General features: G+C 38.9%; 5 protein-coding genes and 1 pseudogene across 8 annotated transcripts; 4 read left to right on the top strand and 2 right to left on the bottom strand.

Annotated features, from left to right (window-relative positions):
* Positions 1-98: 98 nt before the first annotated feature.
* LOC121754989 lies at positions 99-2006 on the top strand (annotated as a pseudogene).
* A 2513-nt stretch (positions 2007-4519) lies between these two features.
* On the top strand, positions 4520-7522 carry LOC121753619 (D-3-phosphoglycerate dehydrogenase 3, chloroplastic-like). The gene is made up of 5 exons (XM_042148839.1): positions 4520-5091; positions 5464-5840; positions 5940-6050; positions 6142-6237; positions 6657-7522. Exons 1-5 carry the CDS (start codon positions 4560-4562, stop codon positions 7326-7328), a joined length of 1788 nt encoding a protein of 595 aa, XP_042004773.1. The 5' UTR covers positions 4520-4559; the 3' UTR covers positions 7329-7522.
* Positions 7523-7604: 82 nt separating this feature from the next.
* Positions 7605-11799, bottom strand: LOC121753620 (sodium/proton antiporter 1-like). The gene is made up of 10 exons (XM_042148840.1): positions 11478-11799; positions 11063-11236; positions 10849-10977; positions 10363-10539; positions 10093-10199; positions 9468-9588; positions 8864-8925; positions 8448-8750; positions 8056-8350; positions 7605-7981 (listed from the first exon to the last, which is right to left on the bottom strand). The coding sequence occupies exons 1-10, from the start codon at positions 11688-11690 to the stop codon at positions 7862-7864; spliced, it is 1701 nt and encodes a 566-aa protein (XP_042004774.1). The 5' UTR covers positions 11691-11799; the 3' UTR covers positions 7605-7861.
* A 98-nt stretch (positions 11800-11897) lies between these two features.
* LOC121753621 lies at positions 11898-13784 on the top strand. 4 transcript variants are annotated; one of them, XR_006040471.1, is made up of 4 exons: positions 11898-12066; positions 12173-12244; positions 12837-12920; positions 13099-13784. XR_006040471.1 is itself a non-coding variant. In XM_042148841.1 (4 exons), exons 3-4 carry the CDS (start codon positions 12898-12900, stop codon positions 13677-13679), a joined length of 459 nt encoding a protein of 152 aa, XP_042004775.1. In that variant the 5' UTR covers positions 11898-12066; positions 12169-12244; positions 12837-12897; the 3' UTR covers positions 13680-13784. The 4 variants fall into 4 exon arrangements, 1 of the variants encoding a protein (XP_042004775.1); XR_006040469.1 differs by having other exon boundaries at positions 12169-12244; XR_006040470.1 differs by having other exon boundaries at positions 12163-12244.
* Positions 13785-15680: 1896 nt separating this feature from the next.
* Positions 15681-17397, top strand: LOC121755100. Its single transcript, XM_042150395.1, has 3 exons — positions 15681-15758; positions 16069-16536; positions 16623-17397. The coding sequence occupies exons 2-3, from the start codon at positions 16069-16071 to the stop codon at positions 17316-17318; spliced, it is 1164 nt and encodes a 387-aa protein (XP_042006329.1). The 5' UTR covers positions 15681-15758; the 3' UTR covers positions 17319-17397.
* Positions 17398-18063: 666 nt separating this feature from the next.
* On the bottom strand, positions 18064-18744 carry LOC121754808. The gene has a single exon (XM_042150110.1). The coding sequence runs from the start codon at positions 18742-18744 to the stop codon at positions 18064-18066; it is 681 nt and encodes a 226-aa protein (XP_042006044.1).
* Between the last annotated feature and the right edge of the window lie 8236 nt (positions 18745-26980).

Here is a 26980-nt window from a genome sequence, read left to right as displayed (position 1 = left end):
GTATTTAGCAGGAACACCAAATATTTCAAAAGATTCCACTTTCTTGCTTTCTATTGACAGCATAAAAGTACAAAAAAACAACACACCTTATTCACATTCATCCCCATATCAAAACCATTTCCATTTCACAAATCATGCTTGCTTGCTTACTTCACCCAATCGACTCAACTTTCTTTCATATTTTTCTTGTTCACCAAAACAAACATCTCAGCACTTGCTCATCTCTTATGAAATAGCAATGCATCTCTTTGCTCCATGAAACAATGATCACCTCCATCCATCTCCATCTCCATCTCCATCTCCTTCTCCTTCTCTCCCTCCTCCCTGCTTCATCACCTCTCAACTTAGATGGCACCCTTCTCCTCTCCCTCAAATACTCTATCATCAGCGACCCTTTATCCCTTCTCTACAACTGGCACTACAACGACGCCACCCCTTGCCTCTGGACCTGCGTCGACAACCTCGGCCTCCCGGATTTCTACCGGGTCACTAGCCTCACCCTCTCCAACGCTAGCATCGCCGGAAACATACCGGAGGACTTGGGCTTCATCCCGCACCTCAAGACCCTAGACCTCTCCGGCAACTTCTTCAGCAGCGCTCTCCCTCGTTCGCTCTTCAACGCTTCACGCCTCCGCGTCCTTGATCTCTCCGGCAACGCCTTCTCCGGCTCCATACCGGCGATCGCGGATGTCGCTGCTATCTCCTTCCTCAACTTATCCGACGACAAATTGTCCGGAAATGTGCCGCTGATGAGTCCTAATCTAACTGTTGTTTCTCTCCGGAGAAATTACCTCTCCGACGAGATTCCGGCGGGGATCAGATCGGTTCAGGTTTTCGACATTTCGTCGAATTTAATCAATGGATCGCTGCCGGCGGGAGTCTCCGATATCTTAATCTCTCGTCGAATCGGATCGCCGGAGGTGTTCCGCCGGACTTCGCGGCGAGGATTCCGGCCAATGCCACGATTGACGTCTCGTTTAACCGTCTCTCCGGTGAGATTCCGGCGACTGCGGCGCTGGTGAATCAGAAGAAGGAGGCGATATATGCTCAAAGGCCATGTGATGCAAATAAAGGTCCAAATTTTCTAATAGAGTAATACTACATACAAACACATAATAAGCCAAAAGCATGTGCTATCTCACCTCCTATTTGTGTAGGAAAGAGAGAATTATGTCATGAATGTTAGGTCATAAGTGCTAAATTAATCAGGATTAGCAGTTAAGACTCCTTTAGCACAATAACAAAAAGGACTAAAACCTAATCCTCTGTTTTTATTGCAAAGTTGTTTCTTTAATGGTGTTGACTTCATGAAATTTGACCTTCCCTCCTACTTTTATTGACAACATTTCTTTTATCATCTAATTCTTTTAATTGATTATCATTTTAGGAAAAATTGGGTCGTCACCATACCATTTGCCTTTCATGACCTGGCTCAATATAGTGAAGGGTGTAGCTAGAGGGCTAACTTACATTCACGACAAGAAAAATGTGCATGGCAACATAAAGCCTAGCAACATTCTCTTGACAGCTGACATGGAGCCCGTAATAAGTGATTTCGGGCTCCACGGCCTCATCTATGGGAAGCAAGCCCAAAAGTTCGATGGCCCAGTCCAACACTTAGGGAGTAGGAGATCGACCACGTTGCAAATCGATCCACACGAAACTAGGAGCCCATATATGGGGCCAGCCGTGTTCGCGGGATGCACATCCCCTTACCATGCGCCCGAGTCCCTCAACAACCTCAAGCCCCACCCGAAGTGGGATGTGTACTCTTTTGGGATCTTGTTGCTCGAGTTGCTGACCGGGAAAGTCTTCTCGGACCGGGACTTGAGAATGGCTGACATGGCAATAAGGGGTGACGTGGCAGCCCACGAGGAGGGCATGGTGGCTTGGTTCAAGCTAGGTTTTAGTTGTGCTTCATTGGTCCCTCAAAAAAGACCTTGCATGAGAGATGCACTTCATGTTTTGGAGAAATATCCATGTGGTGTTAAGTAGTAGTACCAATGATTATCGGATAAAGAGGGATCCCTCTGCTTTGGTCTTTTTTGACTTAGAATATGAAAATGGAGAATTTTGTTCATAATTAAAAGTGGAATGTGTGCATGCGGGTGTCACTTTTTTTAGATTTGCCCTTTTTATTAGGAAAATTTAATCAACTTTTGCAATCAACCCATTTTGAGGGTAGCCGACAGTTAATTAAATTTGAGTAATTTTAAGAAATTTTAATAACAAAAGTCAATTGACCAATCATAAATAAATGAATAGCATGCTCCTTATCCGAAGATTTTTTTTTATTAGGTTGGTCAAATTCAATAAAAATGTAAAGTACTCCTTAATTTAAATGTAAAGTCTTGAAAGAGATCCTTCATTTTATTTCTACCTAATCGTAGGTTTTAGTGTTAGTTTGGGTCGGGCCTGAATGAGCTCCAGTTAGGGTCGGGCCCTGAAGGACTCGGGTTAGAGTCGGGCCCAGAATGACCTAGGGGCCAGGGCTGTAACGACCCATGTTCGTGTCAACTGCGTTCCCGATATGGTCTCAGTTTGAGGGAAGGTTTATTGGGTTACAAACTCATCCCACATCAGATAGGTGAGGGGAGTTGGAAGGTATATATAATTCATGTCCAACCTCAATTAGTTCGGGGGCCTTTTGGGAGTGACCCAAAAATAAATCCGTGCGAGCTTGATCCAAAATGTGATGACCCATTATAATTTCAAATTCATATTAAATGAAAGTCAAATAGTAGTAGTATGTAAGTGTAACGTTTCTGATCTAAATAAGGTGAATGTTAAGGCCCATATTCAAATGGGCTGATAAATCAGTTTCTATAGTCCAATTCTCATCCAAATGCTCAGTACTTGCTTTTAAGTCCAATATTAAATACTCAAATTTTTTGCTATGCTTTAAATTTGGCGTTTCGGTTCTTATTTTTTATTAATTCGATCTGGATTTGTCCATAATTAAATGGATTTAACTCCAATATATATAAATGCGAAAAATGGTTTGAGGTTGGGATAGATTTGATTGTTTACCCTAATATAGTCAAAAAATGAAATCAATTAGGTAAAATAAATTGGGAAATGGACCACTTCACCCCACCAACCTCTCCTCATTGAAAATCAATAAATTTTGCTGCCAGAGCAAGGCAAGTTGGGGATTTGGGATCTCAACAAACTCATACTCATTTGATTACAGCCACAATACTACTAATAATAACTCCATTTGTCATTTTTTACACTAAATTTCATAAGTGACATGCATAATTCTATTTTAAACACATAATTATATTTTTAAAATTGATACTCCTTCCAACTAAGTTGGTACCAAATTTTTGGACACAAATATTAAGAAATTGTCTTGAATAGATTAAATAAAAGTAAAATAAATAGAAGAGGGAAAAAGGTAGATGGAAAAAGGTAGATGAGATGAAAAGAGAATAAAGTAACTGATTTAATAAAGTAATAGCGATTGAATATTTTATTTTTTATCAAAAAAGGAAATAACTCAATTTTATTAGGACGTTTGGAAAAGGAATATGACAACTTAATTGGAACGGAGAGAGTATATCATATTCTAGTATGCATAACGTGATACTACGTCACAATGCTAGATTGCTAGTGTATTTTTTTCGCAATAATAACCGGAAGAAAACAACCGATTATAAAAGTATTCGGAAAACCTAATTTTAGTGAAACTTATAATGTCAAAAAAAATTTAGCGAAACTTATACATGTGGACATGTGGTGCACTTAAAATCTCTTAATTATAGATTTCTGCAATTTACAGTCGATTCTTTTTATTTCGCCAAGCTGAAAATATGCAAATCGTGATTAATATACAATAGACAAAAAATCATGACTCATAAATTAGGCAAAATATTTATATTTTGCATTTAAAATACTCAGTGAAAATCACCAATCTATTATATTGACATTGACAACACATTAGCAATAAACTTAAAAAAATAAAAACTTTCAGGAAATTAGATTTTTTTTCAGCATGGTTCAGCTTCAGGGTGTGTTTTTTATCCATAAAACAGAGATAAAAACTGATAATTTAGAATAGAGATTACATTTTCAATATATTATTTATTTAAATAATAATATACTCTATACTGTAGTATTATATCTGGTCACTTTGCATGAAATTGATGGATAAAACATACAATGTCTAAATTGTTCTTATTATATTTTTTCCCTTATATTAATAATGTGTTAAACGGTACTAACCAAAAGAGATGAAAATAGGTTATCTGAAATTTATACAAACTGATTTTGTATAACCTCAAAACAAATAAGGTAAACAATAATAAATGAAGTTTATCCATTTGTTCTGATGTTTTTTTTAACTAATTTCAAAAGTATTTAATTCTAAATTTCTATCTTCACCGATATTTTTAGATATACAGATGGAATTTGACATTGAAAATATGGAAATTTCCCATTTTACCCACGGTGCCTAAACCCCAGCGTTAAAACAATATAAACCCCCGACTTCACACTCCAAGCCGCACTCACTACACTCCCAGCGCATTTTAGCACCCACCACCACCGTTTCTGAAATGGCGACGTCAGCTTCGTCCACAACCCTCAAGCTCTCGTCGCCATCCACCGCCGCCTCACGGCTGCTCCACCGCCCCCTCCACGCCGCCTTCGGCCTCAGCAGCCTCTCCCTCCGCCACCAGCCCCGCCGCTTCGTCGTCCTCTCCATGGACGCGAAGCCGACGATCCTCGTCTCGGAGAAGCTCGGCGAAGCCGGGCTGAGCCTCCTGAAGGAGTTCGCCAACGTCGATTGCTCCTACAACCTCAGCCCCGAGGAGCTCTGCACCAAGATCTCGCTCTGCGACGCGCTGATTGTCAGGAGCGGGACCAAGGTCAACCGAGACGTCTTCGAGTCCTCCGCCGGGAGGCTCAAGGTCGTCGGCAGGGCCGGCGTCGGGATCGATAACGTGGATCTGGCGGCGGCGACCGAGCACGGATGCCTCGTGGTGAATGCGCCGACTGCTAACACCGTCGCCGCCGCGGAGCACGGCATTGCGCTGCTTACCGCCATGGCTAGGAATGTTGCTCAAGCCGACGCGTCTGTGAAAGCTGGTTAGTCATTGATTGGAACATCTCGACATGATTTGTGTGCTGCTGTTTGATTCAATTGGACACCAGCTTAGCTTTTTATAGAAATGCTTAGTTGAATTAGGTTGATTTTGCTTTGAATTCCGTTGGCGAATTCTGGATTTCTTCTACCGAATGTTCAACTTGCTTTCTCCTCTATGGATCTTTTGTTGGATATTATAATCTATTCTTTTTGGTGTTTGATTCAATTAGGTATAAAGATGCCACCAACTTTTGTAAAAAGTATTTTCATTCTCTTTTCTTTTGAGGGGATGAAAAAAGTGCATTATTTTCATTCTCTTTTTGGTGCTGATTCTTGTCGAATTGCTCTAAGTTATTGTGTTGTAATCTATCTAGGTAAATGGGAGAGGAACAAATACGTTGGTGTGTCTCTTGTTGGCAAGACGCTGGCAGTGATGGGTTTCGGTAAGGTTGGATCAGAAGTTGCTAGGCGTGCAAAGGGGCTCGGTATGCATGTCGTCGCGCACGACCCCTATGCTCCAGCTGACCGTGCTCGGGCAATAGGTGTAGAGCTTGTGAGCTTTGACGAGGCTATTTCAATGGCTGATTTCATATCACTTCACATGCCACTCACCGCTGCTACATCAAAAATTCTCAATGATGAAAATTTTGCGAAGATGAAAAAGGGTGTTAGAATCATCAATGTTGCTCGTGGAGGTGTGATTGATGAAGAAGCATTGGTGAGGGCCATTGATGCTGGCATTGTAGCACAGGTATAATTTTGTTATGAATCAGCTATAAATAATTGACTGATACCTTAATGAATCTTTTTAGTAAGAAGCACTTGTTGATTTTCTCGTCTCTCTTTCTAGGCAGCACTGGATGTCTTCACAGTCGAGCCACCGCCCAAGGATAGCAAGTTGGTACAGCATGAGAATGTGATTGCTACACCACATCTTGGTGCCAGCACGATGGAAGCTCAGGTTTGTTGGACACTTCTCAAAGCTTAGTTTTCATCTCAATCGCTATTTCTGCTTGTTTGTGTTTATAATTTTATCACAAATTTACTTTCAGGAAGGAGTTGCCATTGAAATAGCTGAAGCTGTGGTAGGGGCGTTGAAGGGGGAACTTGCGGCAACTGCTGTCAATGCACCAATGGTTCCTACTCAGGTACTAAAAAAATTGTTAGTCATAGGTGCCTTGCATCCCCCAATTATGAAAGCAAACTATAGCCTGAATGGGCTATTGTATATGTATTTCTTGGTGAAATGTTTTTTGGAATTAAATTTTTGAACTCAATCTTTCTATTACTAGTGTCAAGTTTGAGATCAAAAGTATACCTTTTTTGTTTCTTTTATCAAAAAGTAGTCACATGAACATGTAATAAACAAGAAACTTGTTCACATGATGTAGTACTCTGTGGTATGTTAGGGTTGTCTTGAAACTTTTCATTCTCTGCCATAGCCCTTGGAACTTTTTAATTCAATAATGTCTTCTGATGAACTCTCTAGTAATCAAACTGCCCTCTTATTTTGTTAAGGAAATCATAAGTTGCTGAAGGTTTTGTTGTATGATTTCCTTGAATGCAGGTTCTCACTGAGCTGAAGCCCTATGTTGCCCTTGCTGAAAAGCTCGGCAGACTTGCTGTCCAACTGGTTGCAGGCGGGAGTGGCGTGAAAACTGTGAAAGTTACATATGCATCCGCTAGGGCTCCAGATGATCTAGACACACGGCTGCTCCGCGCCATGATCATCAAGGGTCTGATAGAGCCCATCTCAAGTGTCTTCGTGAATTTGGTGAATGCTGATTTCACGGCCAAACAGAGGGGGCTCCGCATAACTGAGGAGCGTATCATCCTGGACGGTTCACCTGAAAGCCCACTCGAGTCGGTCCAAGTCCAGATTGCAAACGTTGATTCGAAATTTGCCAGTGCCATATCCGATGCTGGTGAGGTCACAGTGGAAGGTCGAGTCAAGGATGGAATTCCACATCTGACAAAGGTGGGGTCTTTCGAAGTGGATGTGAGCTTGGAAGGCAGTCTGATTCTGTGCAGGCAAGTTGATCAGCCAGGGATGATTGGGAAAGTGGGTAGCATTCTGGGACAGGAAAATGTGAACGTAAGCTTCATGACCGTCGGAAGGATAGCCCCTAGGAAGCAAGCTGTGATGGCCATCGGAGTAGACGAAGAGCCGAGCAAGCAGTCATTGAAGAGGATTGGTGAAATCTCAGCCGTTGAGGAGTTTGTCTACCTTAGGCTCTAAGTCTCCAATTTTGAATGTCTTCTTCAGCAGCTTCAGCTAGGTATTGAATAATCCAACTATCCAGTTTTGGCAGTGGTTATCTCATCAAGATTTTGTTGCTAGGAGTACTCTCCTAGTAATTGTTATGTAAGAAAATTTAGTTGGCAAGTTTTGCTAATTTAATGCTTTTATTTTGATCCTGCAAGTTTGTTCTCCAACATGAGTCTTTTCAGTATCCATTCTCCTTATCCATACACTTCTATGAAGCTTTCTAGGTGGTTTCTATGAAGACAGTAGTTAGCTCTTAGTTAGATGTACTAATCTTAGCCAATCAATAATGTTTACATTTTGTTCTAAATTAAACATAGGGAAAGAAAGCAATTGTACAATCTTCCTATACTGCCCAGAATCTAGATCTTGTGACAAATCCATCACCAGTTCATTGAAAACTGCCGGGGCTTGATGAATCACCCTTTATTATGTGTACAAAAAACATTGGTACATATTTCATACCAAGAGCTGCCTTTGTGTTCGAGACTAGGACACTGGGTCAGCTATGAACCGGAAAGGAAAGGAACCTGAGCTAGAGTTGTCGGAAGCGAAATGTCAAGATTATGGACTGCCAAATATGCAGCAATACCGGCAGCATAACCAGCAAAAGCGAAGCCACTTATCTGCAAAAATGATAAGAGCATCAGGAAACTTCATGTTGTTATAGGCAGCATATAATTTGCATAACAGGATATACCTTCCGGAGGTACCAAAAGAAGTCGACTTTCTCCATCCCCATGTATGCAACACCAGCAGCGGAGCCGATAACCAACATGGATCCACCTGTTCCAGCGCAATATGCTACTAGCTGCCAAAACTCTGAATCTTGTGGAAACGAGGAGAGATCGTACATTCCCATTGTTGCAGCGACCAGTGGGACATTGTCAATGATCGCAGATACGATTCCAATTGAACTAGCAATCAGTTCAACATTTGGTATGTGGGAGTCGAGGTAGTTTGCTAACTCTCGCAGAATACCTGCTGCCTCAAGGCTGTGAACAAAAATTAGATGCAATATATCTCATGATAGGCGTAGAAAAGGTTTTCACAAAAACAAGATGATATCTTTGACCTAGAAGTAGGAGTTACCTGCTAACTGATAGGAGGATACCAAGGAAGAAAAGAGCTCCTTGAGTGTCGATTCTTGATAAAGCTTGTGGTACTTTCAAGCGCTGTCTCTCAGATTCACCATAGTGAATAGCGTCGGTGAGGATCCAAAGAACTCCCAATCCAAACAGCATACCCATGTAAGGAGGCAGGCCGGTGAGTGCTTTGAAAACTGGGACAAATAACAGAGCACCAATTCCAACGGAGAAAACAAGTTTGCCTCGAGGAGCCATCTGTTCTGATGCCAAAACATCCGCGGTGTTCTGTCCTTTCCCATTAACTTCACTGGATGAAATAAAAATAAAAATGTCATTTCTCGTTTAAGAAACTTTAGTTGCCAACAATATTATACATTTATATCTGGTGGCATTAAGCTCTCGGGAAGCCAGAGGTAGTACCTAGTGAGGGACAAAAGAGCCAGAGGGACAGTCAGTGAAACCAGCGATGGAATTACTAAGCCCTGTGCCGAACAAAAGAATATAAAAATTTCATGTCAAAACACAAAAAAGGTAAGCGATAGAAAAGAAATAGGAAAGAAGAGAAAATATAGAACAATAGAAATAAAGAGCAAACTACTAACCACTACTTAAAACAATAAACAGCTAAATATTAGTTATCAACTAAAATGCAGTGCAGGGAACTCTCTGAAATCCTGCAGGAACGACCCCTATCAGTAAGTTATGCAGAGTACATTTTCTGTTAGTTTGTTTGTAGCACAAAAGTATATTACTCTTATTCCTATTTAACCACCTCAGGCCAATTTTTTCCATCTTACTGTAGATGCAATCTGTATTTTTCTAATTGTCAATTTAAACTTCTTAGTTGGGGGAACATGTTTGTTTCATTATTCTACACAAAGCAACTTCAACCACTCAGCCATGACCAAAAAATACAAGGATGGTACATCGTGACTTTGTTTTCCAATTAAATTTGCACACTCCAATAAAATAACAGATTGACTATAACAGAAATAATAAGAGGTCATAGTAGAGATTAGAGAACCTTCATTGTCTGCAATGTGGATATTTGACCGTGTATCCAGAGCATGGTGGTGGTAACATCACCAATTGGTGTCCATGCTCCACCAGCATTTGCTGCTATAACAACTACCCCACCCAGAAGCCTGCCAATCAGCAATAATCAATACATGCCTAAACAGTAAACACATGCTTAAATAAGATCTCCCATTCATTCCTGTCAATGCACGTACCCAGTAACCCAGTCGCTTCAGACATTTGAATTCTCTCTCGTAAAATATAGAACTAAAGAAACAAAGTTTACGAGTTCACATCTCCTGTAACAGGATATCCTTCAAATGCTTGACAACTTATGAAGTGTATAGAATGTGATAACATATGTCATGGAAAACTTTATCATAGTTTGAGGATATTTTCTCGGCTGAAGCTGATTCAAAAATAATGACCAGAATAAAGTTCTTGCGGGCTGTCCGTGAAGACCACATTAATCATATTTAGAATGCAAATTTGGTGTAACTAAGCACTTGCCTAGTATCTCTCTCTCTAAAGTGATCAACATTAACCAACATGTCTAAAATGAATTCGTCAGACAAAAGGCTTGAGTATTCTTATCTGCATAAGATGGGACAATATTGGGTATGAGCACCTACTTCCGATATTCTGAAGGTGGCACCAACTTTCTTAACAATGAAACCATGACAATAGTGGATGTCAAGTTGTCGAGGACTGCGCTGAGGAAAAATGTAACAAAACCCACCTGGATTATTTTTAACAATCAGTCAAAGAGGCAGTGAAGGGAAACAAAGATGCATTGCATATTTTTCTCAAATTGAAAAGAAAAGGATCAAGATCTTTACTTGATAAGGATACCAACTTGCTTTTCAGCGGTGATAAAAGAAAAGGCTTAGAAGATCATTTACCACCCAAAGTAGAGTTCTTGGCTTGCGAGTTCTGATGTTATCTGTGACCAGCTTGAACCCTTGATGAGCATCAACTATCTCCACAATGGTCATTGCACCAAGCAAGAAAAACACTATTTCACTGACATCAGCAGATGCTTGAGACAACTGTGAAACAGCTATCTCAGTTGATGGGGCCTGCAAAAAAAGTCATCTTGAATTTTCTCTGTTTGGCTTCTGACTTCCCAAAATATAGATATACTGGTTGAATGAAACCCAGACCCAGACAATACACTAATCAATTGGAATTGACTGATTAAGGTCTAAGATAGTTTCTAGGAGCAGGAAACTTGATGTAACTGAAAGGTCAGTGTTCCCCCATCTGTAAGACATAATGGTTTTAAGAGTAGAGATGCAGAGAGACTGATTAAAAATCAAGAGATAAGAAGAGATCATAACATTCACAGCAGAGTGAAAAGTATTAGGAGAATGAAGCCAACACCTTACCCCTATACTCCTTACAACCCACAAGCTAACAGCCATCAAAAGTCCAACTCCACTTTTGTTGAATGCAAGAGATTCCTCAAATATTATTCCAGTATACCCGATTCCAAACAGCAACACCATTGCAAGATCCTGGTCAACAACTAAGTTTCTGTTACGAAGAATATTCAAATAAATTCCTTAAGCGTTGCAGGATTTCATGCAGATGTAGGTAAACCTGGTTCGCTGCAACCCACGAATGATTTATGGCCAGAGCTCCTGTTCCAGCAGCTGCCAGAACTGCAAGTGCTTTCACCAAATCTGTCTTTGGTTGGTAACTGGCTTCAAATTCTTCAGAACTTGTATCATCAATAGAACATAAAGGGTCACATGTTCCAGGTGGATTTGAGTCCTATATTGAAGTAGTTCTAAATTAAGATCATAATCAAACTCACACCAAGTTCGATTTTGAAATGTTTCATTTCTCAATTGCCTCACACGACCACTCACAAATATCTCACCAGAAACCTATCACAATTAAATACAAAATTAATCGATTTGCATATATCAAAGTGCAACCTGGTAGTTCACGAGAACGCATCCAGGATAACCTAATCAGTCAAATTAAGATGTGAGAATGAAAAATTTAAGACCTGAAGCTGGAGGCTAGTCGACGAAGTAGAAGAGGATTCTTCTCGGGCCTTGTCTTCGGCCCGCGCTAGAAGAAGTTCATTCCTGCGCAAAAACAACCTTGAGCTCACTCCTCTACAAAACGAAGACTGACGCAGAAGAGGCGGCGGGGGGTATTTATGAGATGAAGTACAGCAGAGCTGTATTTTAACATGATGAGGAACAACACTCGACATTACTGTATGAGCGCTTTTGCCAGCAAACGGATTGGAAGTTGAAGAAGCAGAGAGTGAGTGGAGTGAAATGGTTTAGAGAGAGAGAGAGAAGAGGACATTTTCAGCTAAAAGCGTGCTTACTGAAATCGTGAGAAGAGGACATTTTCAGCTAAAAGCGTGCTTACTGAAATCGTGTGATAAATTTATGTAAGACACGTGGTTTCTCTTCCTCTTTTATTATATCTTCTCCATTTCGATATCAATGGCCGCGCTTGCTGCTGGATATCAATACCTCTGATCGTTTCCCGTTTGCTGCTGGATCTTCTCTCTGTGAGAATTTTTAATTGGCTTATTTTTCAGAGTGATTTTGCTTCGAATCAGCTAAGCTTTACCTCGGGTATGAGTAATTTGGAGCTATGGTGATTGTTAATCCTTCTTTTTCCAGTGATTGAAAATCAATTTTACCGAGAAACTGCTAACACTTGAAAATTAGTTGCAGTTAGATGTGAGCAGAAGCAATGGTTTAGATGCCTGGCTTTGCTTCCGATTTCATAACGGGACAAGGAATTCTCGAGGTATAACTTGTCTATGAATACTTCACAGTTGCTGATTTGATTTTCCTGGACATCCAATTTGTGATAGGTTCTATCTATGCTTCCACAGTTCCACTATCAAAAAACACACATTTAAACACATAAATGCACCTATTAGATTCAAATGTGGCTAAAAGAGATGAATCAGAGAATCACAAATTGTGTCACCATGTAGGTGACATTAAGATAGAAGTTTTGATGAGTAAGAACCAAAGTGTCCCCTTTGCCATGTTGTTTATGTACTGTGATGATATATGTTTTTAGGTTCAGAAAATGAGCAATGCTTCATTGCTTCTACACCATTACTATCTTAATCTCATTCGCATCTCTCATCTTGTGAAGATTTACTAGTATTATATTAGATCTTCTGTTGCACCAGCTTCTTCTTTGAAAATTATACGTCTTCTCTGGAAACTGCGTAGTCGAGGCTTTTCTTGAGTTATGGACAATAAACTTTTTCCCGATATATGTTGAGCTTTCGTTTCGTTGATTTGATTGTATGCAGTAAGCAGATAGTAGTACATTAGTATTCCAATTTCTATTGATATATTCTTGTCATCTATTTATCCTCCAGAATTTTGCCAAGGGGCTATCGCAGTTTTGGTGGGAGTTCTTAAAGCAATCTCCATCTTCCAATGTGCATCAGAGAGTTAATCAGGTTTGTCTAATCTTCTTTTTTGTGCTCCATTCCTGAAAATGATACAATGTGATATGCCTAATTTATAATGCATTAATATTTTATTTGAGAGTATTATAACTAGTTAGTCTGGTGGATGTTGTGAATCCTCTGCTTTATTCTCATAACACACATTCTAAAAATATATAATGTGTCTCAGCCACACAAAAAGGGAAAAACAGGAGAAGCCCTTCATTTTCCATATAGTAGAGACAATCAATAAGTCTATACTTATTCCCTCCTCCCAAAAAAGCAGTATCCCTCACCCATCCCTTGCATGTTATGGCCACCACGGGACACACCAGGGTGGCCTCGGCTGCAGCATTGGTTGTGGTGGCGATGATCCTCTGCTCGGCGATCCCGGGGGCAGGGGCAACCATGTTCCCGGAGGTGGAAATAACGCTGGCTAACGATGGGGAGAACCCGGTGTGGTTCATGTGCCAGATGACTGAGAAGGGGGACTCCCTGTACGAGCTGCCCCCAAACAGCACGTACAGGTTCAACTTCACGCACGTGGCCTTCCCGATGCGGTGGTGCTACATGTACATCCACCCGGGCAGCCAGGGCTTCTTCTGGGTGTACACGGTGCGATCCAGATGCACCAAGTGCTTCTGGAGCATCGACAAGCACCCTTCTCTCTACCGCAACGACATCGGCCGGTGGGAGAGGCAGAAGCTCTTCATGCCGCCTTCTTTCAATATCTCCAATTTCTTGCTTAATGATACTCAATCTGCCAGATAAGATATATATAATCAATATGCACATCGCTCTGTTTTTTTGTATTGTCGTCTGATTGGTTTTGTATCTTTCCATCATTTATCCTATATTGATATTGATTTCATTTTATTGGTTTGTCCGTGTTTGTTATTTATTAATAATTTCATTAAACAACTAAAAATACATCACTACAAAAATTACATAATTAGAAATTTTAAATCTACATAACTAAAAACCGAAATAGAACAATGAAAAATACATAGTAGTACATAATTAAAATATACTCTACTACAATTTTTTTTAAAAAAAAACTCTGTTCGTCCCTTCATAAATGATTTGAGTACAGTGCTAGATGGTATGAAGGATTATATAATTGATCCACTTTGAAATATTAGTAATCAAAAAATTCAAAATCACAAAAAAAAGTGCACTTAATTTATTTTTGTACCCTCCGTCCCATTAAATATGAAACATTTGATTTACGGCACGGGATTTTATGTAGTGTTGAAGAAAGAGTAAAGTAAGAGAGAGATAAAAATAGAGATATGTAATTTCCATTTTAGAAAACGTTCAATTTTTAATGGGACGACCTAAAAAATGAAAATGTTTCATTTCTAATAGGTCAGAGGGAAGAATACTTAGCACTATAGAGTCAGTCTAGAACTACTTTCTAACGCCAACAGTGACTAAATTCATGTAAAACAGAATAATGTCAACACTTTTCATGATATAAAGTAAATATTTGAAATTTGGATCTTCATTATTGGACAAATTAGTTTTTTATTGCTAGGTTTTGCATGAATACAATGAATTTTTTCTCTACGTTTACCATATACTATAAAATTTACACCAAAATTCAATAAATGCTTGCAATCTTGATGACATAATCAAAAATCTAAAACACTATCACCACCCTTGTTCATACCTAGCTAATTTAATTTGGACTTTGTAGATTACGTAAAGATCTTTCCGGAATTTTCCTTAATATAAACGACTTGCCTTCATACAAACATCTTGAAACATGCCTTAATTACATAAACATATTCCAAATCTATTAACTCAGTTTTATTTTATTTTGATCGAGTTGTAGTAAAAATGTTGTAGCTTGGGAGATTTATGCAATTTTGATCGAGAAGCGCCAATTTTTTTAGCTATTCAACAATTGTTAAAGGATCAAAAGCATAAAAACAATAGAAACTGAACGGAGAATTAATTCAACATCAACTTTAAATGTACTCTTATGAACATCACATGTGTAAAAACCCTAATTTTGGAGATGAATGTATTCACATAATTAGGCTCCCAAAAATGTGATAATTCTGATAATCAATTGGAGAAGACAAGATTAAAATTCAATGTTGATGATTAAAAAAATGAGTATCTGCTGCGATGAGTTGTTGAAGCGACAATGGTGGCGCTTAATTCTTCAAATTTTCTTCAAGCTTTCCCCCAAAATCCTCCAACGACTTGACCAATTGCTCCAATTCAACTTGAAGGCTGCTTTTTTTCTGGATTTTTTTTATTTCAATCTTCCTTCGCCCGAGAGTTTTCTTGGGATTTTCCATCCTGTTGCTGTGTTCTAACATACCACAATATTTAGAGCATCTCCATCGGTGATTGTGGGGAAGGATGCCGTCCGTGCCGTCGGCGCAACATCCCATGTCCGCCGCTGTGCGGACTAATTCTTCTTTTGTGAAAGCATGTCAACTTACTTCCAATTTAATGAAGAGCAATAGATTAATTCCCGCATAGTGAGTGACGCATGACATTTGTGCGTCGCTATTAATGAAACGCACAAATGTTATGCGTCTTTACTGAAAGACGCACAAATAATATGCGTCTTTAATAAACACGCATACAGATTATGCGTCGATAAACGACGCATATATGTTATGCGTCGTTATTTAATGACGCATAGCATATATGCGTCATTTGTTAAAGACGTATATTATTTGTGCGTCGTTAAATCGGGATTAAGAGGGCAGAATGCTCGTAATTGACAGACGACGCAGCGAGCAGCGAAGGAGGGGCGATTTCAGCGACGATTTCCGGCGATTTGAGGCGTTTTCCGACAGATTTCAACCAAATACCAAACATATTTCGGTAATTATTCATCCATTTGGCTACATAAATCAATAATTGCTGAAGTTATGGAGGTTTTCCCTAATTTAGTAAAGTTAGGGTTTATATGAAATTGCTCAATTTACGGACGATTACTGTTAGTGTGTTGCTTATTTGTGTTGTTTTGTTGCGTATTTGTGTGTTTCACATGAATTTAGGGTCAATTGTAGAAGTAAGTGGTTCAATTGAAATTATATACCCAAAGTGCAGAAAATATATATATTCTTGTGCAAAAATGTGAAAATTTTAGTTATCTTATGCTATTATATGTTGGGTGAATGTTTTGAAGTAGATGGCATCTGCAAGTTCTGAACAACAGTTATGTTATGGACCTGAGGATCCATCCGTACTGTTTCATCAAAACGAACATATTTCAGCCTCATTGTTGGCGAATGGCACAACAAATGTGTTCAGAGTTCGTAGGACGGAGAGTAAGGTTTGGGCATTGCCAATACATGAAGATGTGATGCATTGGCTTGATGTTTGGGGGTTCAGAGGTGTGATTGAATGTGGAAGGCCAAGAAGGATGGACAATGACCTAATAACTGCATTGATCGAGCGATGGAGGCCTGAGACCCACTGTTTCCACCTTCCAGTTGGTGAGGTAACCGTAACCTTACAGGATGTGCAAAACCTGTGGGGTTTGAGAGCAGACGGTCGTGTTTTCACTGGCTGTGAGGTAACAGTGTCGTACCTAGTTCAACCTGTGACACAGTCAACGGTTGGGATGAACGAGTCAGCATCTTCTATGATGAAATTGGTATGTTATGTTTTTTTATATAATAATGTATTTAGTTTGAAGTTTGTATAGATTGATTGTAATGATTTTGTATTTGTGCTATCTAGGTCGAGACCATTCAGGGGATATGGCATTTGACCTCTGAACACGACACAGACCCTCGATTACGGCAGATTCGTGCAATGGCTGCTGATGCGCTTCGTACGACGGACCATACTGATGTGATGGAGTATCCAACATCGCAACGGCGAAATGTGGTCATGCCGCCACGCCCACCAACTTCTCTTCGTCATGGACTGCCGGGTGTCCGGACGGGAGGACACGGGATTACACGACAGCATAGGTTGTCGCAGCAGCAACCTCCGCAACCTGATTATGCGGTACCAGAGCCCTTGAGTCCGGAGCACGATCCCCCAGGATGGTCTCAGTTGAGTGGTGCAAGCCATGAGCCCTCGCAATGGGGAGCACGGGCATCATGTGATTCGTTCTTTGGCGGTGGGTCTGATTGGGGTGCAACTCAACCAGGGCGTGATTCATACTTTCAAAATTATCAATTTGTTGATCCTGTGGGGGAAGAAGAGGGCGGGGAAGAAGAAGAAGAAGAGGGCGGGGAAGAAGAAGAAGTCGGCGGGGAAGAAGAAGACGAAGTAATATTCCGACGAACGTCCGAGGGATCCTCACGACCAGCTATGAAGAGTTCATCAAGTACGATTGGGAGGGCTATGCACAATGTATTAAGGGGATTGTCAACAAGGAAGAACAAAGGGAAAGCTCCGACAAAGTTCACGCCTTCATCTAGATAGCTTTCGAATGTGATTCGTTCTTTCGGAATGTTCGTAAGTTGTTTTTTGAACAATTTTTGATGTGATGAAACAGGTTGGTTTAAGAATATTTTCAATGGTGCAATTTTTGAACAATTTCGGTAATATGATGTTCAAAAATCACAATCTGATATCAAAATCGTCATTGTATTGCTCAAAATCGCCCGCCCGGGCGTTTTATAACCTCAAAATCGTCCGCCCGGGCGAAGTTTCTGGAATCAACAGTTCGTTTCTCAATTCACTCGGTGACGCATAACTTTTATGCGTCGTTCCTTAGTGACGCATAAAGAGTATGCGTCGTTCCTTGGTGACGCATAATCATTATGCGTCGTTCCTTGGTGACGCATAACGATTATGCGTCGTTCCTTGGTGACGCATAAATGTTATGCGCCACCGGGCGATTTACGTAACACACTCTTGAGTCCAGAAACTTGTGATTTTTGAACATTTTTGAAAAATTGTTTAAACATATTTCGTTACACTTTGCCCGATGTGGTCGTATTGTGATGTTTGAACATTTTTGAGTGGGTGAAACACGTTTCGGGCATGTGGTGGTATTAAAAATACTTGTCGTAATAAAAAGCATACTAACTGTCAAAATAAAAAACATAACAATTGTCGACTAACATCTCACATATGTTGACACATACACGATAGGTATCACATCAGCCTCAAACACAAATACATAAACATAGTAGTTGATACATAAACATAACATACCACGACTTTACTGAACGGCACCGGCTGAGCAATTTCTTCGGTCATGCCCCTCTATCCCGCAATTTCTGCAACGGCGGGGAGCCATCGGTTCATCTTCCTCATGGACATCCATTTGATTAAGTATCCTCCTTCTTCTAACGCGGCCACGCGTTCTAGGAATCAACTGCTGAGGGGTGATGCACAATTTCCATGAAGGTGCAACCCAATACTCTTCGTGTCTTGGTGCATCAAATGAAACTTGAGTATAGTACTGGGATCTCCATGTACCTAGGTAGTACTTCTCATCTATGAGGTCCATTATAACATGACCTCTGTCTCTAGCAACCGCACAAGCATGCGAACAAGGGATTCTCCACATCTGCCACTTACCACAACTGCAACTCGATTCCAAATACCTGACTATTTGAACATTGTTGCCCTTTGACACTCCTTTTACGATTCTTCCTCGAGTTCGGACATGGTACTTCCCAACATCTCGGTCAATGACAGTGATGTAATGTTTTCGCCCCTTTGAGTCATTCTTAGCAAGTTTGTCCCTCGCCCATGGGGTTAATTCACCTTCGGTGTGTTCGATTGTTGTCTTCTTCTCCACCCACCATTTCACCGTCCTCCAAAATGTCAAATCAACCAACGCTCTAATCGGCAACTCTCTCACACCCCTCAAGACGTTATTGTAGCACTCCGACATGTTTGTTGTGGCCACCCCCCACCTAAGTCCACCATCGTAGCACAGTGACCAACATTCTTTTGTAATCCTATTTAACATTCGAACCGCACCACTGTTGACATCATATAGTGCTCGACGTCTTCTGGCAAATTTACGTTCCTGAGAACTTACCCCCAACTTCCATATAATGGCATTCACATTGGGACCCTTGTGCTTCTTCAACACATTTGCCCTAACATGAAGCAAACAAAATTTGTGGTGTATCTGCGGGGCCCTTGTCATGATTTCAGACTCCATTGCATTCAAGAGTCCTTTATGCCTATCTGATATAATGCACACCTCCCGCTCGTATTTCACCACATGAGTTCTGACATGATCCATAAACCACGACCAACTGTCATTGGTTTCTTCATCCACCACAGCATATGCAATAGGCAAGCATGTCTTGTTAGCATCAAAACCACAAGCAACAAGCAACTTACCTTTAAATCTTCCTCGGAGGTGAGTCCCGTCAACTGTTAACACCGGTGCGGCCTTCTGGAACGCATGTATTGCAGGCCCAAATGCCCAGAAAACATAGTTGAACACCATTGTACGCCTCTGACTCAACAGATCGTTATGCTTCCACTCAACAATTGTGCCCATATTCTGTGACTGGAGTTCCAACATGTAGCTTGGCAACTGCCTAAACGATTCCTCCCATCCACCGTATACAAACTCTATAGCCTTTCTCTTTGCATACCACGCCTTCTTATAACTGATTAACACACCAAATCTGTCTTGAACATCAGCTATTATGGAGAAGACCTTGAAATCGGCACATTGTCGCACATGATGTCGAATCAACAGAGCTATCATTGGGGATGAAAAGTTAGCATGATCTCTATTAGCACGATGGCCTATACAAGTATGTCGATTCTTCCACTTCCTAACTTCCCACATATCGTCATGCGACCTTTGTGTAACCGAAACCTCCCACTTACATTCCCTCGCCTTTTCAGCGTCGGTGGTGCTGATGATGCCTGCCCCTGTTACTGTCGTTCCTGCTGGAAATTTGCATACAGCATGCCACCTTCTTAGTTTGCTCTCGACAACCTTAAACTGTTTTTCATTCCACAAACTCCACATAGTAATAGCAGTCTTCACGTGTAGCTTGGAATCGAATTTTGTTCCCAACACAATCCGATGCGGCTCATTCTCATTCCAATACAAAAGGCTGTGTTCATTACCACCCACATCATCCGATACTCCAGAAGGACGACTTGGTAATTCACGAAAGAATCTAAACCCACTAGGATTGTATTCCGGAAGTGGTTGTTCACCTTGCATAACAGGTTTACATGGTACTATCTCATCATCAGAACTAGCACCGACATCATCAGCACCATCACCATCACTGAGATCGGGGTCTGCCTCTGTCTCAGATAGTGGCCTTGGCTCAGCAAGATCATCTGCAGCATCGACCTCATCATTCAATCCAACCCCAACATCAGCAACATCTACAACATCTAAAACATCTCGCTGCTCATTCATACTACGATCAAAGCTCATTTGGTTCACCCTCGCAGATGAACCAATACCACAGTCAAAACTCATTTGTTCAAACCTCGCAGATGCTCCAATACCATAATCAACAACTGGTGGGATTTCTGCACTCCTCACCGGTGAATACTCAACAAATAATTCAATACACCCACTTGAATTTTGAGCATTGTTGAACATAAACATCACACTATCATCATTGCAAATCAGAGAACATGTATAACTCATACCGGAAGCAACGACTATACATTGTCTCCATAATAATTCAATTGTGTGTTGGTTCATATCTATTCCCATCGCATCACAGATCATTGCTACCAATTCAGAATAGGAAACACCTGAATTTAATATGATGGAGCTCCTCGGACGAGGTGGTTCATAACCAATACCCATATGTGGTAGTTGAACTACTCTACCACCCCAATACAAACTCACAAATACTTGCATGATTTCTGCATCAAAGACATTTAACACAACGACAATTAAGGATTGTGCGTCGATATTGAACGACGCACAAACATTATGCGTCACTCCCTCAATTAGAATGAATCTATTCTCCTTCATTATTTTGGAATTCCATTAACTTCTTAGCACAAAAGAAGAAAGAGCTCCCGCTGTGCTCATGCCGTTGAGGAGGGCGACGTGGCTCGTTTCTTTTCGCCAACGGCTTAGCAGTTGGCATTTTCTATTTTTTTAAATAGAAAATAATACCAAAAATTAAAAAAAAAATTGGATTCCCAAAAATATAGACGTTTTATTACCGATTTTTTAAAAAAATTAAATTTTTTTAATCCCAAAACCATCTATAAATAAACACATTCATCATCCATTTTTCACATCAAATTATCTCTCATTCATATTTTTTCATACAACTCATCTACATCTTCCTTTCTCACTCAAATCCTCTCAAAATTCAAAATTGGATATCAACGATATCATTGCGGAAGCGGAGCGCGAAGAACAAGAATACTATGAACAATATCGTGCCGTCTATGAAGCCTATGTCGCCGCCGCTACCCCCCGCCCCTCCTCCTCGACCAACTAGATCAAATCGATGCTACACCCCTCGTGACCGGGAGGGAGCCCACGAAAGGCTCATTGCCGACTATTTTTCCAACTCGTCGCGGTTTCCAGAAGATTACTTCTGGCGTCGTTTTCGCATGTCAAAACAGTTGTTTATGCGTATTGTCAACACATTGTCCGCCCGTATTGAATACTTTCAATCACGTAGGACGCAATCGGTCAACAAAGTCTCTCGACGTTGCAGAAGTGTACTTGTGCCCTCCGATAATTTGCTATTGGGCAAACGACTAACATCTTCGATGAGTATTTGCATGTGGGTGAGTCAACTGGAATCCTATGCCTCAAATTTTTTTGCGACGGCGTTTGTTCTGCTTTCGGTGAGGAATTCCTTCGGGCACCCACCACCGAAGATTGGCAACTATTGCTTCATCTTCATGAAACAATCCACGGTTTTTCCAGTATGCTTGGCAGCATTGACTGCATGCATTGGGAGTGGAAGAATTGTCCGAATGCTTGGAGGGGGCAACATTTAAGCGCCAGCGGCCCAACACTTATCCTTGAAGCGGTCGCCGACTACCGCTTATGGATTTGGCATGCATATTTCGGTGTTGCCGGATCCAACAACGACTTGAACGTGCTCTGTTCTTCACCACTCTTCATTCTTCAATGATGTTTTGAATGGTGTAGCATCGGTGATCGACTTCACCGTCAACAGAAATCCATACCACATGGGTTACTATCTCGCCGATGATATCTACCCAAGGTGGTCGACTTTCGTGAAGACGCTCAACAATCCGCAAGACCCGAGACAAGTTCTTTATCCGCAGCATCAAAAGTCTGCTCGGAAAGACGTCGAAAGAGCTTTTGGGGTCCTTCAAGGCCGATTCAACATTGTGAGGGCCCCGTCTCGGTTGTGATACGTTAAGAATATTGCCGACATCATGTACACGTGTATTATCTTGCACAACATGATTATAGCTGAGAATGACCGATGACGGCTAATTTTTACGACGAGGATGAAGCTAGAAGCTCAATCGCAAGGTCTCCCCCACGCTGAGGTGTGCATACGACGGTGCGCGAGAGGATTGAAACAAGACGCACAATGCGCGATACCAAAACCCACATTAAGCTACAAGAAGACCTAATCAAACACATTTTGGCGAAATTCGGCAACGTGTAGTGGATTTTTTTAATTTTATGAATTTAATTCTGTAATTTTTAATTTTTAGGATTTAAATTATGTAATTTTTATTTTTAAGACATTAATTATGAAATTTTTAATTTTTAGGCTTTAATTATGTAATTTTTATTTTTTAGGCTTTAATTATGTAATTTTTAATTTTTTAGTAATTAGTAATAGTATTTTGGATATTTTTAATGCATTTTAATATTGTGAAAATATTTTTATTTAAATTGAATAATAGAATGGTGGGACCCTTGAGCATGTCCTTGCGGAAGAGTATGGATGTGGTGTTGTGCTGGAAGAGCAGAGAGTAAAAAATTAATAAATGTCGGTCTGGGCCCACGTTCATGCTTTTTTGACAGGAACATGGATGTGGATGCTATTATATCCGTTGTTTTGTAATTAATTCATGAGTTCTTTCCTTTTATGCGATCTAGCAAACCATATCATAACTTAATTACTTCTCCTAATTAATTAGTCTAAGTTTTCATGATGTGAGAGTGAGATAGTTCTGCATTATGGATTTATGGTTGAGAAAGAGGGTTCAAAATGTCTGTAAATAAAATTTCATACTTGTAATTACCATTTAAAATAGAGGGTTCACAGAGGCAGCGTTAGAATATTTGGCCCATTTTGCAAAATTAGTTAATTAGGAGGTTTTGAACAACTACTATAATATTGGTCGATTTATTTATTTAATTAAATAATACTTATAAATTAATTGTAGTTTAGTTAAAGGTAATTTTGTTTATAGTTTTTAATTTATATATTTACAATGATCTCATTTTAGTTCTATATTTTTTAATTGATATTGATATTTCACCAATCAATATTTAAATTAATGGAGCTTGAATCACTTATATACGGTGTAAATTTAACAATTTTATTTTTCGTGAGTGGTGAAGAGAAGGAATACACAATTTTCTAATGTTGACAATGGAGAAATGTATCAAAAAATATTTGCAAAATAAAAGCAAGGTATTTAGTTAATTACGTAAGGGATTGTGATCAAATGCAATATCTAAATATTGCACAAACTTTAAACTATGATTTTGACCGTTAGAAAATGTCAATAAATAACAAAATAATAGCAACAAAAAATGTCAACATAATGTCAACGGTTGATGTTGTATTGACACTATGCTGACATATTTTGTTGCTGTTATTTAATCATCTGTTAACATTTTTCTAACGATTCAGATCATAGTTTAAAATTTATACGATATTTAGAGTTCGCATTTTATTACTATCAGTACTTAAGTAATCTAAACAAATCCTCAAAACAACATAGTTTTTTTATATGCAGATTCTACTGAAATTGGTCAAGGCATTGGCTTTTAAAACTCCAAGAATCTACATTATTTTAATGGAACAGATTTGACACAACAGTATAATTGAACTTTAAATTTGGGTTAGTTCAATTGTGGGGTTTAAATTTGGGCCCAATCAATAAAGGACAGCTGGTCCAATTCTAATAAACCGATTCTTCGTTCTTAATGCTTAATCTAATTTATTTTCAGTTGTTTTCAATTGAAGAGTACCGAAATCAGTAGTTTATTCCGAACTAGATTGCTATCGTGTTAGCAATTTTCTCTCATCTCATCATATTTATTATTCTTTAGTTGGATGCCTCATATTACACTTGTAGCCCATTAAAATTTGAGCGACTCGATACATAAAACTGCAGTGACAATTGCATGATTTGCATATATGTTTTTTTTTTTGAGATGTTAGAAATCAGTTTGGGAAACCATATTGACTGGGGAATCATGTAATATAAATGATGCACCAACCCCAATCGGTAAGAAGACAAGGGCATGTGCTTTGATATCGACAAGGATATCTTTGTTCGAGTTATGTAAGAATCTGCCCTACCAAAGTAATTAAAATATTCCTGTCCCACCAAAGTAACCCTAACAAGTTGATATACTATAATTAAGGACATATTGCTTAAAAAACAATGAATTTTATAATGATATATATAATTAAGGAAAAATTTGCTTAAAACAATTAATTTTGGATACAGTTGCAATTTGAAAATTGTAGATATAAAAATTACTACTCTCATAACATTTCCTTGAAACTTTACTAATACTGCAACCATCAATATAACATTCTTTTTGTCACATTTATTTTAATTTTTTAAAATCACCTTTTGTGACTCAGTTGGAAAATTTTAGCCCAATTTAAAATCTTAGGCCTCAATAAGCTAATTTCTTTATTATACTTGCAACAACGACCACACTACGTAATGAGGGGTTGCTAGAGAATCAAATACGCCATCCCTTCTTCATTATAGGTCTTATTTTAATCCAACATAAATTTTAAGAAATATAAAAAAATGAGTGAAAAAATTAGTGAAATGCAAGTAATATCTTTATATTAATTTTATAATAAATTTTGAGTGAAGTGAGTTAGTGAGATCTATTACTAAAAATAGTAAAAAGTAAAATGAGATAATTAATATGAATATTCAAAAATAAAAACCTGAAACACATAAGGAGAATTAAAGTGACAGAGTAAAAAAAATTGAATTGGTTTTATTTAGAACTTGAACATTCTGAGCAGCACTAACTAAGAATATTACTAGTATTAGATTATCTTTTTTTTAAAATAAAATGCTAGTACTAGTATATTGGTTTTAATATTTTTTATTTGTTTATTTATGAAGTTCTTGAAGAAATAAATGTACATAATTTTTGGACTGTACAAATTTGGAGATTCCTGATTCCCTGATTTTTTTTAAAGAATTGCTAATGACAGAAAGGTTTGTTTGGCTGGGGATAAATTTGAAATAAATGAAACAACCAATCTTCTCTCTGACATACACATAAATATTTGACTGATAGTCTACGTTGCAATGGCGCCTGTCCCGGCAGAATTCCGACCAGCGTGCCGGAATTCCGCGGCGGACGTCCGCCATTGTGCATGGTATGCACGTATACGGAATTCCGCCGAGGACACCGCAGTTCTGCGGCGTTATGCGGAATTCGGTCGCGACGGGCGTGCGGACGTCCGTCATTGCCTTGACTCCCACGGACGTCCGCACAGAATTCTCGTTTATTGCATTAAATTTTCTAATTGTGGGAAGTCCTTCGGGATGTCCGCCACTGTGCAGTGGGAAGTCCTTATGACGTGGCAGTGCAGTGTTTTTGGGAATTCCACGGGGAATTCCGCCGAGAATTCCGCGCCACCGTTGATGCTCTTAGGGTGATGGCCTCTTTCACATAGTAGTACTCCCAAGGTCCGTCTATATAATTGACACAGATTTTAAGTAATGTAGATTTAAGGTGGAATAAGTTACTAGTATGTAAGTTCATAATAATTTTATAAAAAATTGAGTAGATTGAGTTAGTAAAATGTGGAGTTCATTATAAAAAAATATTAAAAAGTGGATGCCAATTAATTAGGAACACATAAAAAAGGAAATTATTGTCAAATAATAGAGTATTATCATTGATGTAATTAAATAAAATTGAATTGATCGATCTTAGTCGAATTCAAATAAAATTTGGATAAAATTTCAAAATTCGATCTATTTCTACAAAAAAGTATAATATGAGATATCGGCATACGCACAAAAACTTTTATCCAAATTATGAATTTTAATTAAATTCAAAGAATGGTATGACAATACAACGACTTCCGAATTCGTATTGATTTTACTAGGACAAAGTTTTCCGACCACATTTTTAATCTAACGTGAAATTGAATTGACGTGAGCGGTGAAACTAATTTTTGATGCAATGGCATTGAGGTGTGTTAAAAGTTGGATTATATAGTTGTGGTTTTTTTTAAGTTACACGAGTTTTCGGCATATATGGTTATAATTAAATAAAAAATTTATCATTTAGCAACACCTATAGAGGTATATTGAAAGAAAAGTAGAATCATGAATGATCAAAAAAATATAGAGTGAATCAATTCGGTAGGAATTTGAATCAAGTTTTTTTTTTTTTAGGAATTTGAATCAAGTTAAATGCTAGAATCTGCTCAACTCTATCCATTCACAATTTTTTTTACCCATTTTTTTCTCTTCTTCCTATTTATGCTACTTCTTATATTATTCTTTCACTTCTTCCTATTAATGCAACTTTTTAAATTCTTCTTTCTATTTATGCTTTATGCAGCATAATGGGTATATTTTTGTTTCTCTTTACTTTCTATTTTTTTGAAACATAATTTCTATTTGTTCTCTTTTACACTACTAATTATCTAATTATGCTAATTTTAATTCTTTTTCAGTAATTGTTTTCTTTCATAAAAAAAATTAAGAAATATTATTGTATTCTATTTGTTATGTTTATATTTTTGTTGATGTTTTGTTGGTGGCATATAAACATAAAAAAATAAAAAATCCGTTTCCATCCATTATATAATATTTGCGTAAAAATTGAAAATATCGATTATTTCAAACTTATGAAATCACAACAGCGAAAAAATCCTATAAATATTAACAGTTATTCGGGCCCTCATCGTAAAACTTGTTGCTTCGCCAGTGGTACATAA

The sequence above is a fragment of the Salvia splendens genome, chromosome 11 (assembly GCF_004379255.2).
Source record: "Salvia splendens isolate huo1 chromosome 11, SspV2, whole genome shotgun sequence".
NCBI lineage: Eukaryota > Viridiplantae > Streptophyta > Magnoliopsida > Lamiales > Lamiaceae > Salvia > Salvia splendens.
The sequence above is the reverse complement of the archived record's forward strand: the minus strand, read 5'-3'. Positions and strand labels throughout refer to the sequence as shown.

Excerpts from the sequence above, each read along its gene's own strand:
- LOC121753619 (XM_042148839.1), top strand. The coding sequence starts at position 4,560 with ATGGCGACGTCAGCTTCGTCCACAACCCTCAAGCTCTCGTCGCCATCC. Across the intron at positions 5,841-5,939 it reads ATGCTGGCATTGTAGCACAG|GCAGCACTGGATGTCTTCAC; the intron begins GTATAATTTTGT and ends CTCTCTTTCTAG. Across the intron at positions 6,051-6,141 it reads CCAGCACGATGGAAGCTCAG|GAAGGAGTTGCCATTGAAAT; the intron begins GTTTGTTGGACA and ends ATTTACTTTCAG.
- LOC121753620 (XM_042148840.1), bottom strand. The coding sequence starts at position 11,690 with ATGTCGAGTGTTGTTCCTCATCATGTTAAAATACAGCTCTGCTGTACT. Across the intron at positions 10,540-10,848 it reads GGGTTGTAAGGAGTATAGGG|GCCCCATCAACTGAGATAGC; the intron begins GTAAGGTGTTGG and ends CTTTTTTTGCAG. Across the intron at positions 8,351-8,447 it reads ATCCTCCTATCAGTTAGCAG|CCTTGAGGCAGCAGGTATTC; the intron begins GTAACTCCTACT and ends TTTTGTTCACAG.
- LOC121753621 (XM_042148841.1), top strand. The coding sequence starts at position 12,898 with ATGTGCATCAGAGAGTTAATCAG. Across the intron at positions 12,921-13,243 it reads TGCATCAGAGAGTTAATCAG|GGTGGCCTCGGCTGCAGCAT; the intron begins GTTTGTCTAATC and ends GGGACACACCAG.
- LOC121755100 (XM_042150395.1), top strand. The coding sequence starts at position 16,069 with ATGGCATCTGCAAGTTCTGAACAACAGTTATGTTATGGACCTGAGGAT. Across the intron at positions 16,537-16,622 it reads CATCTTCTATGATGAAATTG|GTCGAGACCATTCAGGGGAT; the intron begins GTATGTTATGTT and ends TGTGCTATCTAG.
- LOC121754808 (XM_042150110.1), bottom strand. The coding sequence starts at position 18,744 with ATGTCGGAGTGCTACAATAACGTCTTGAGGGGTGTGAGAGAGTTGCCG.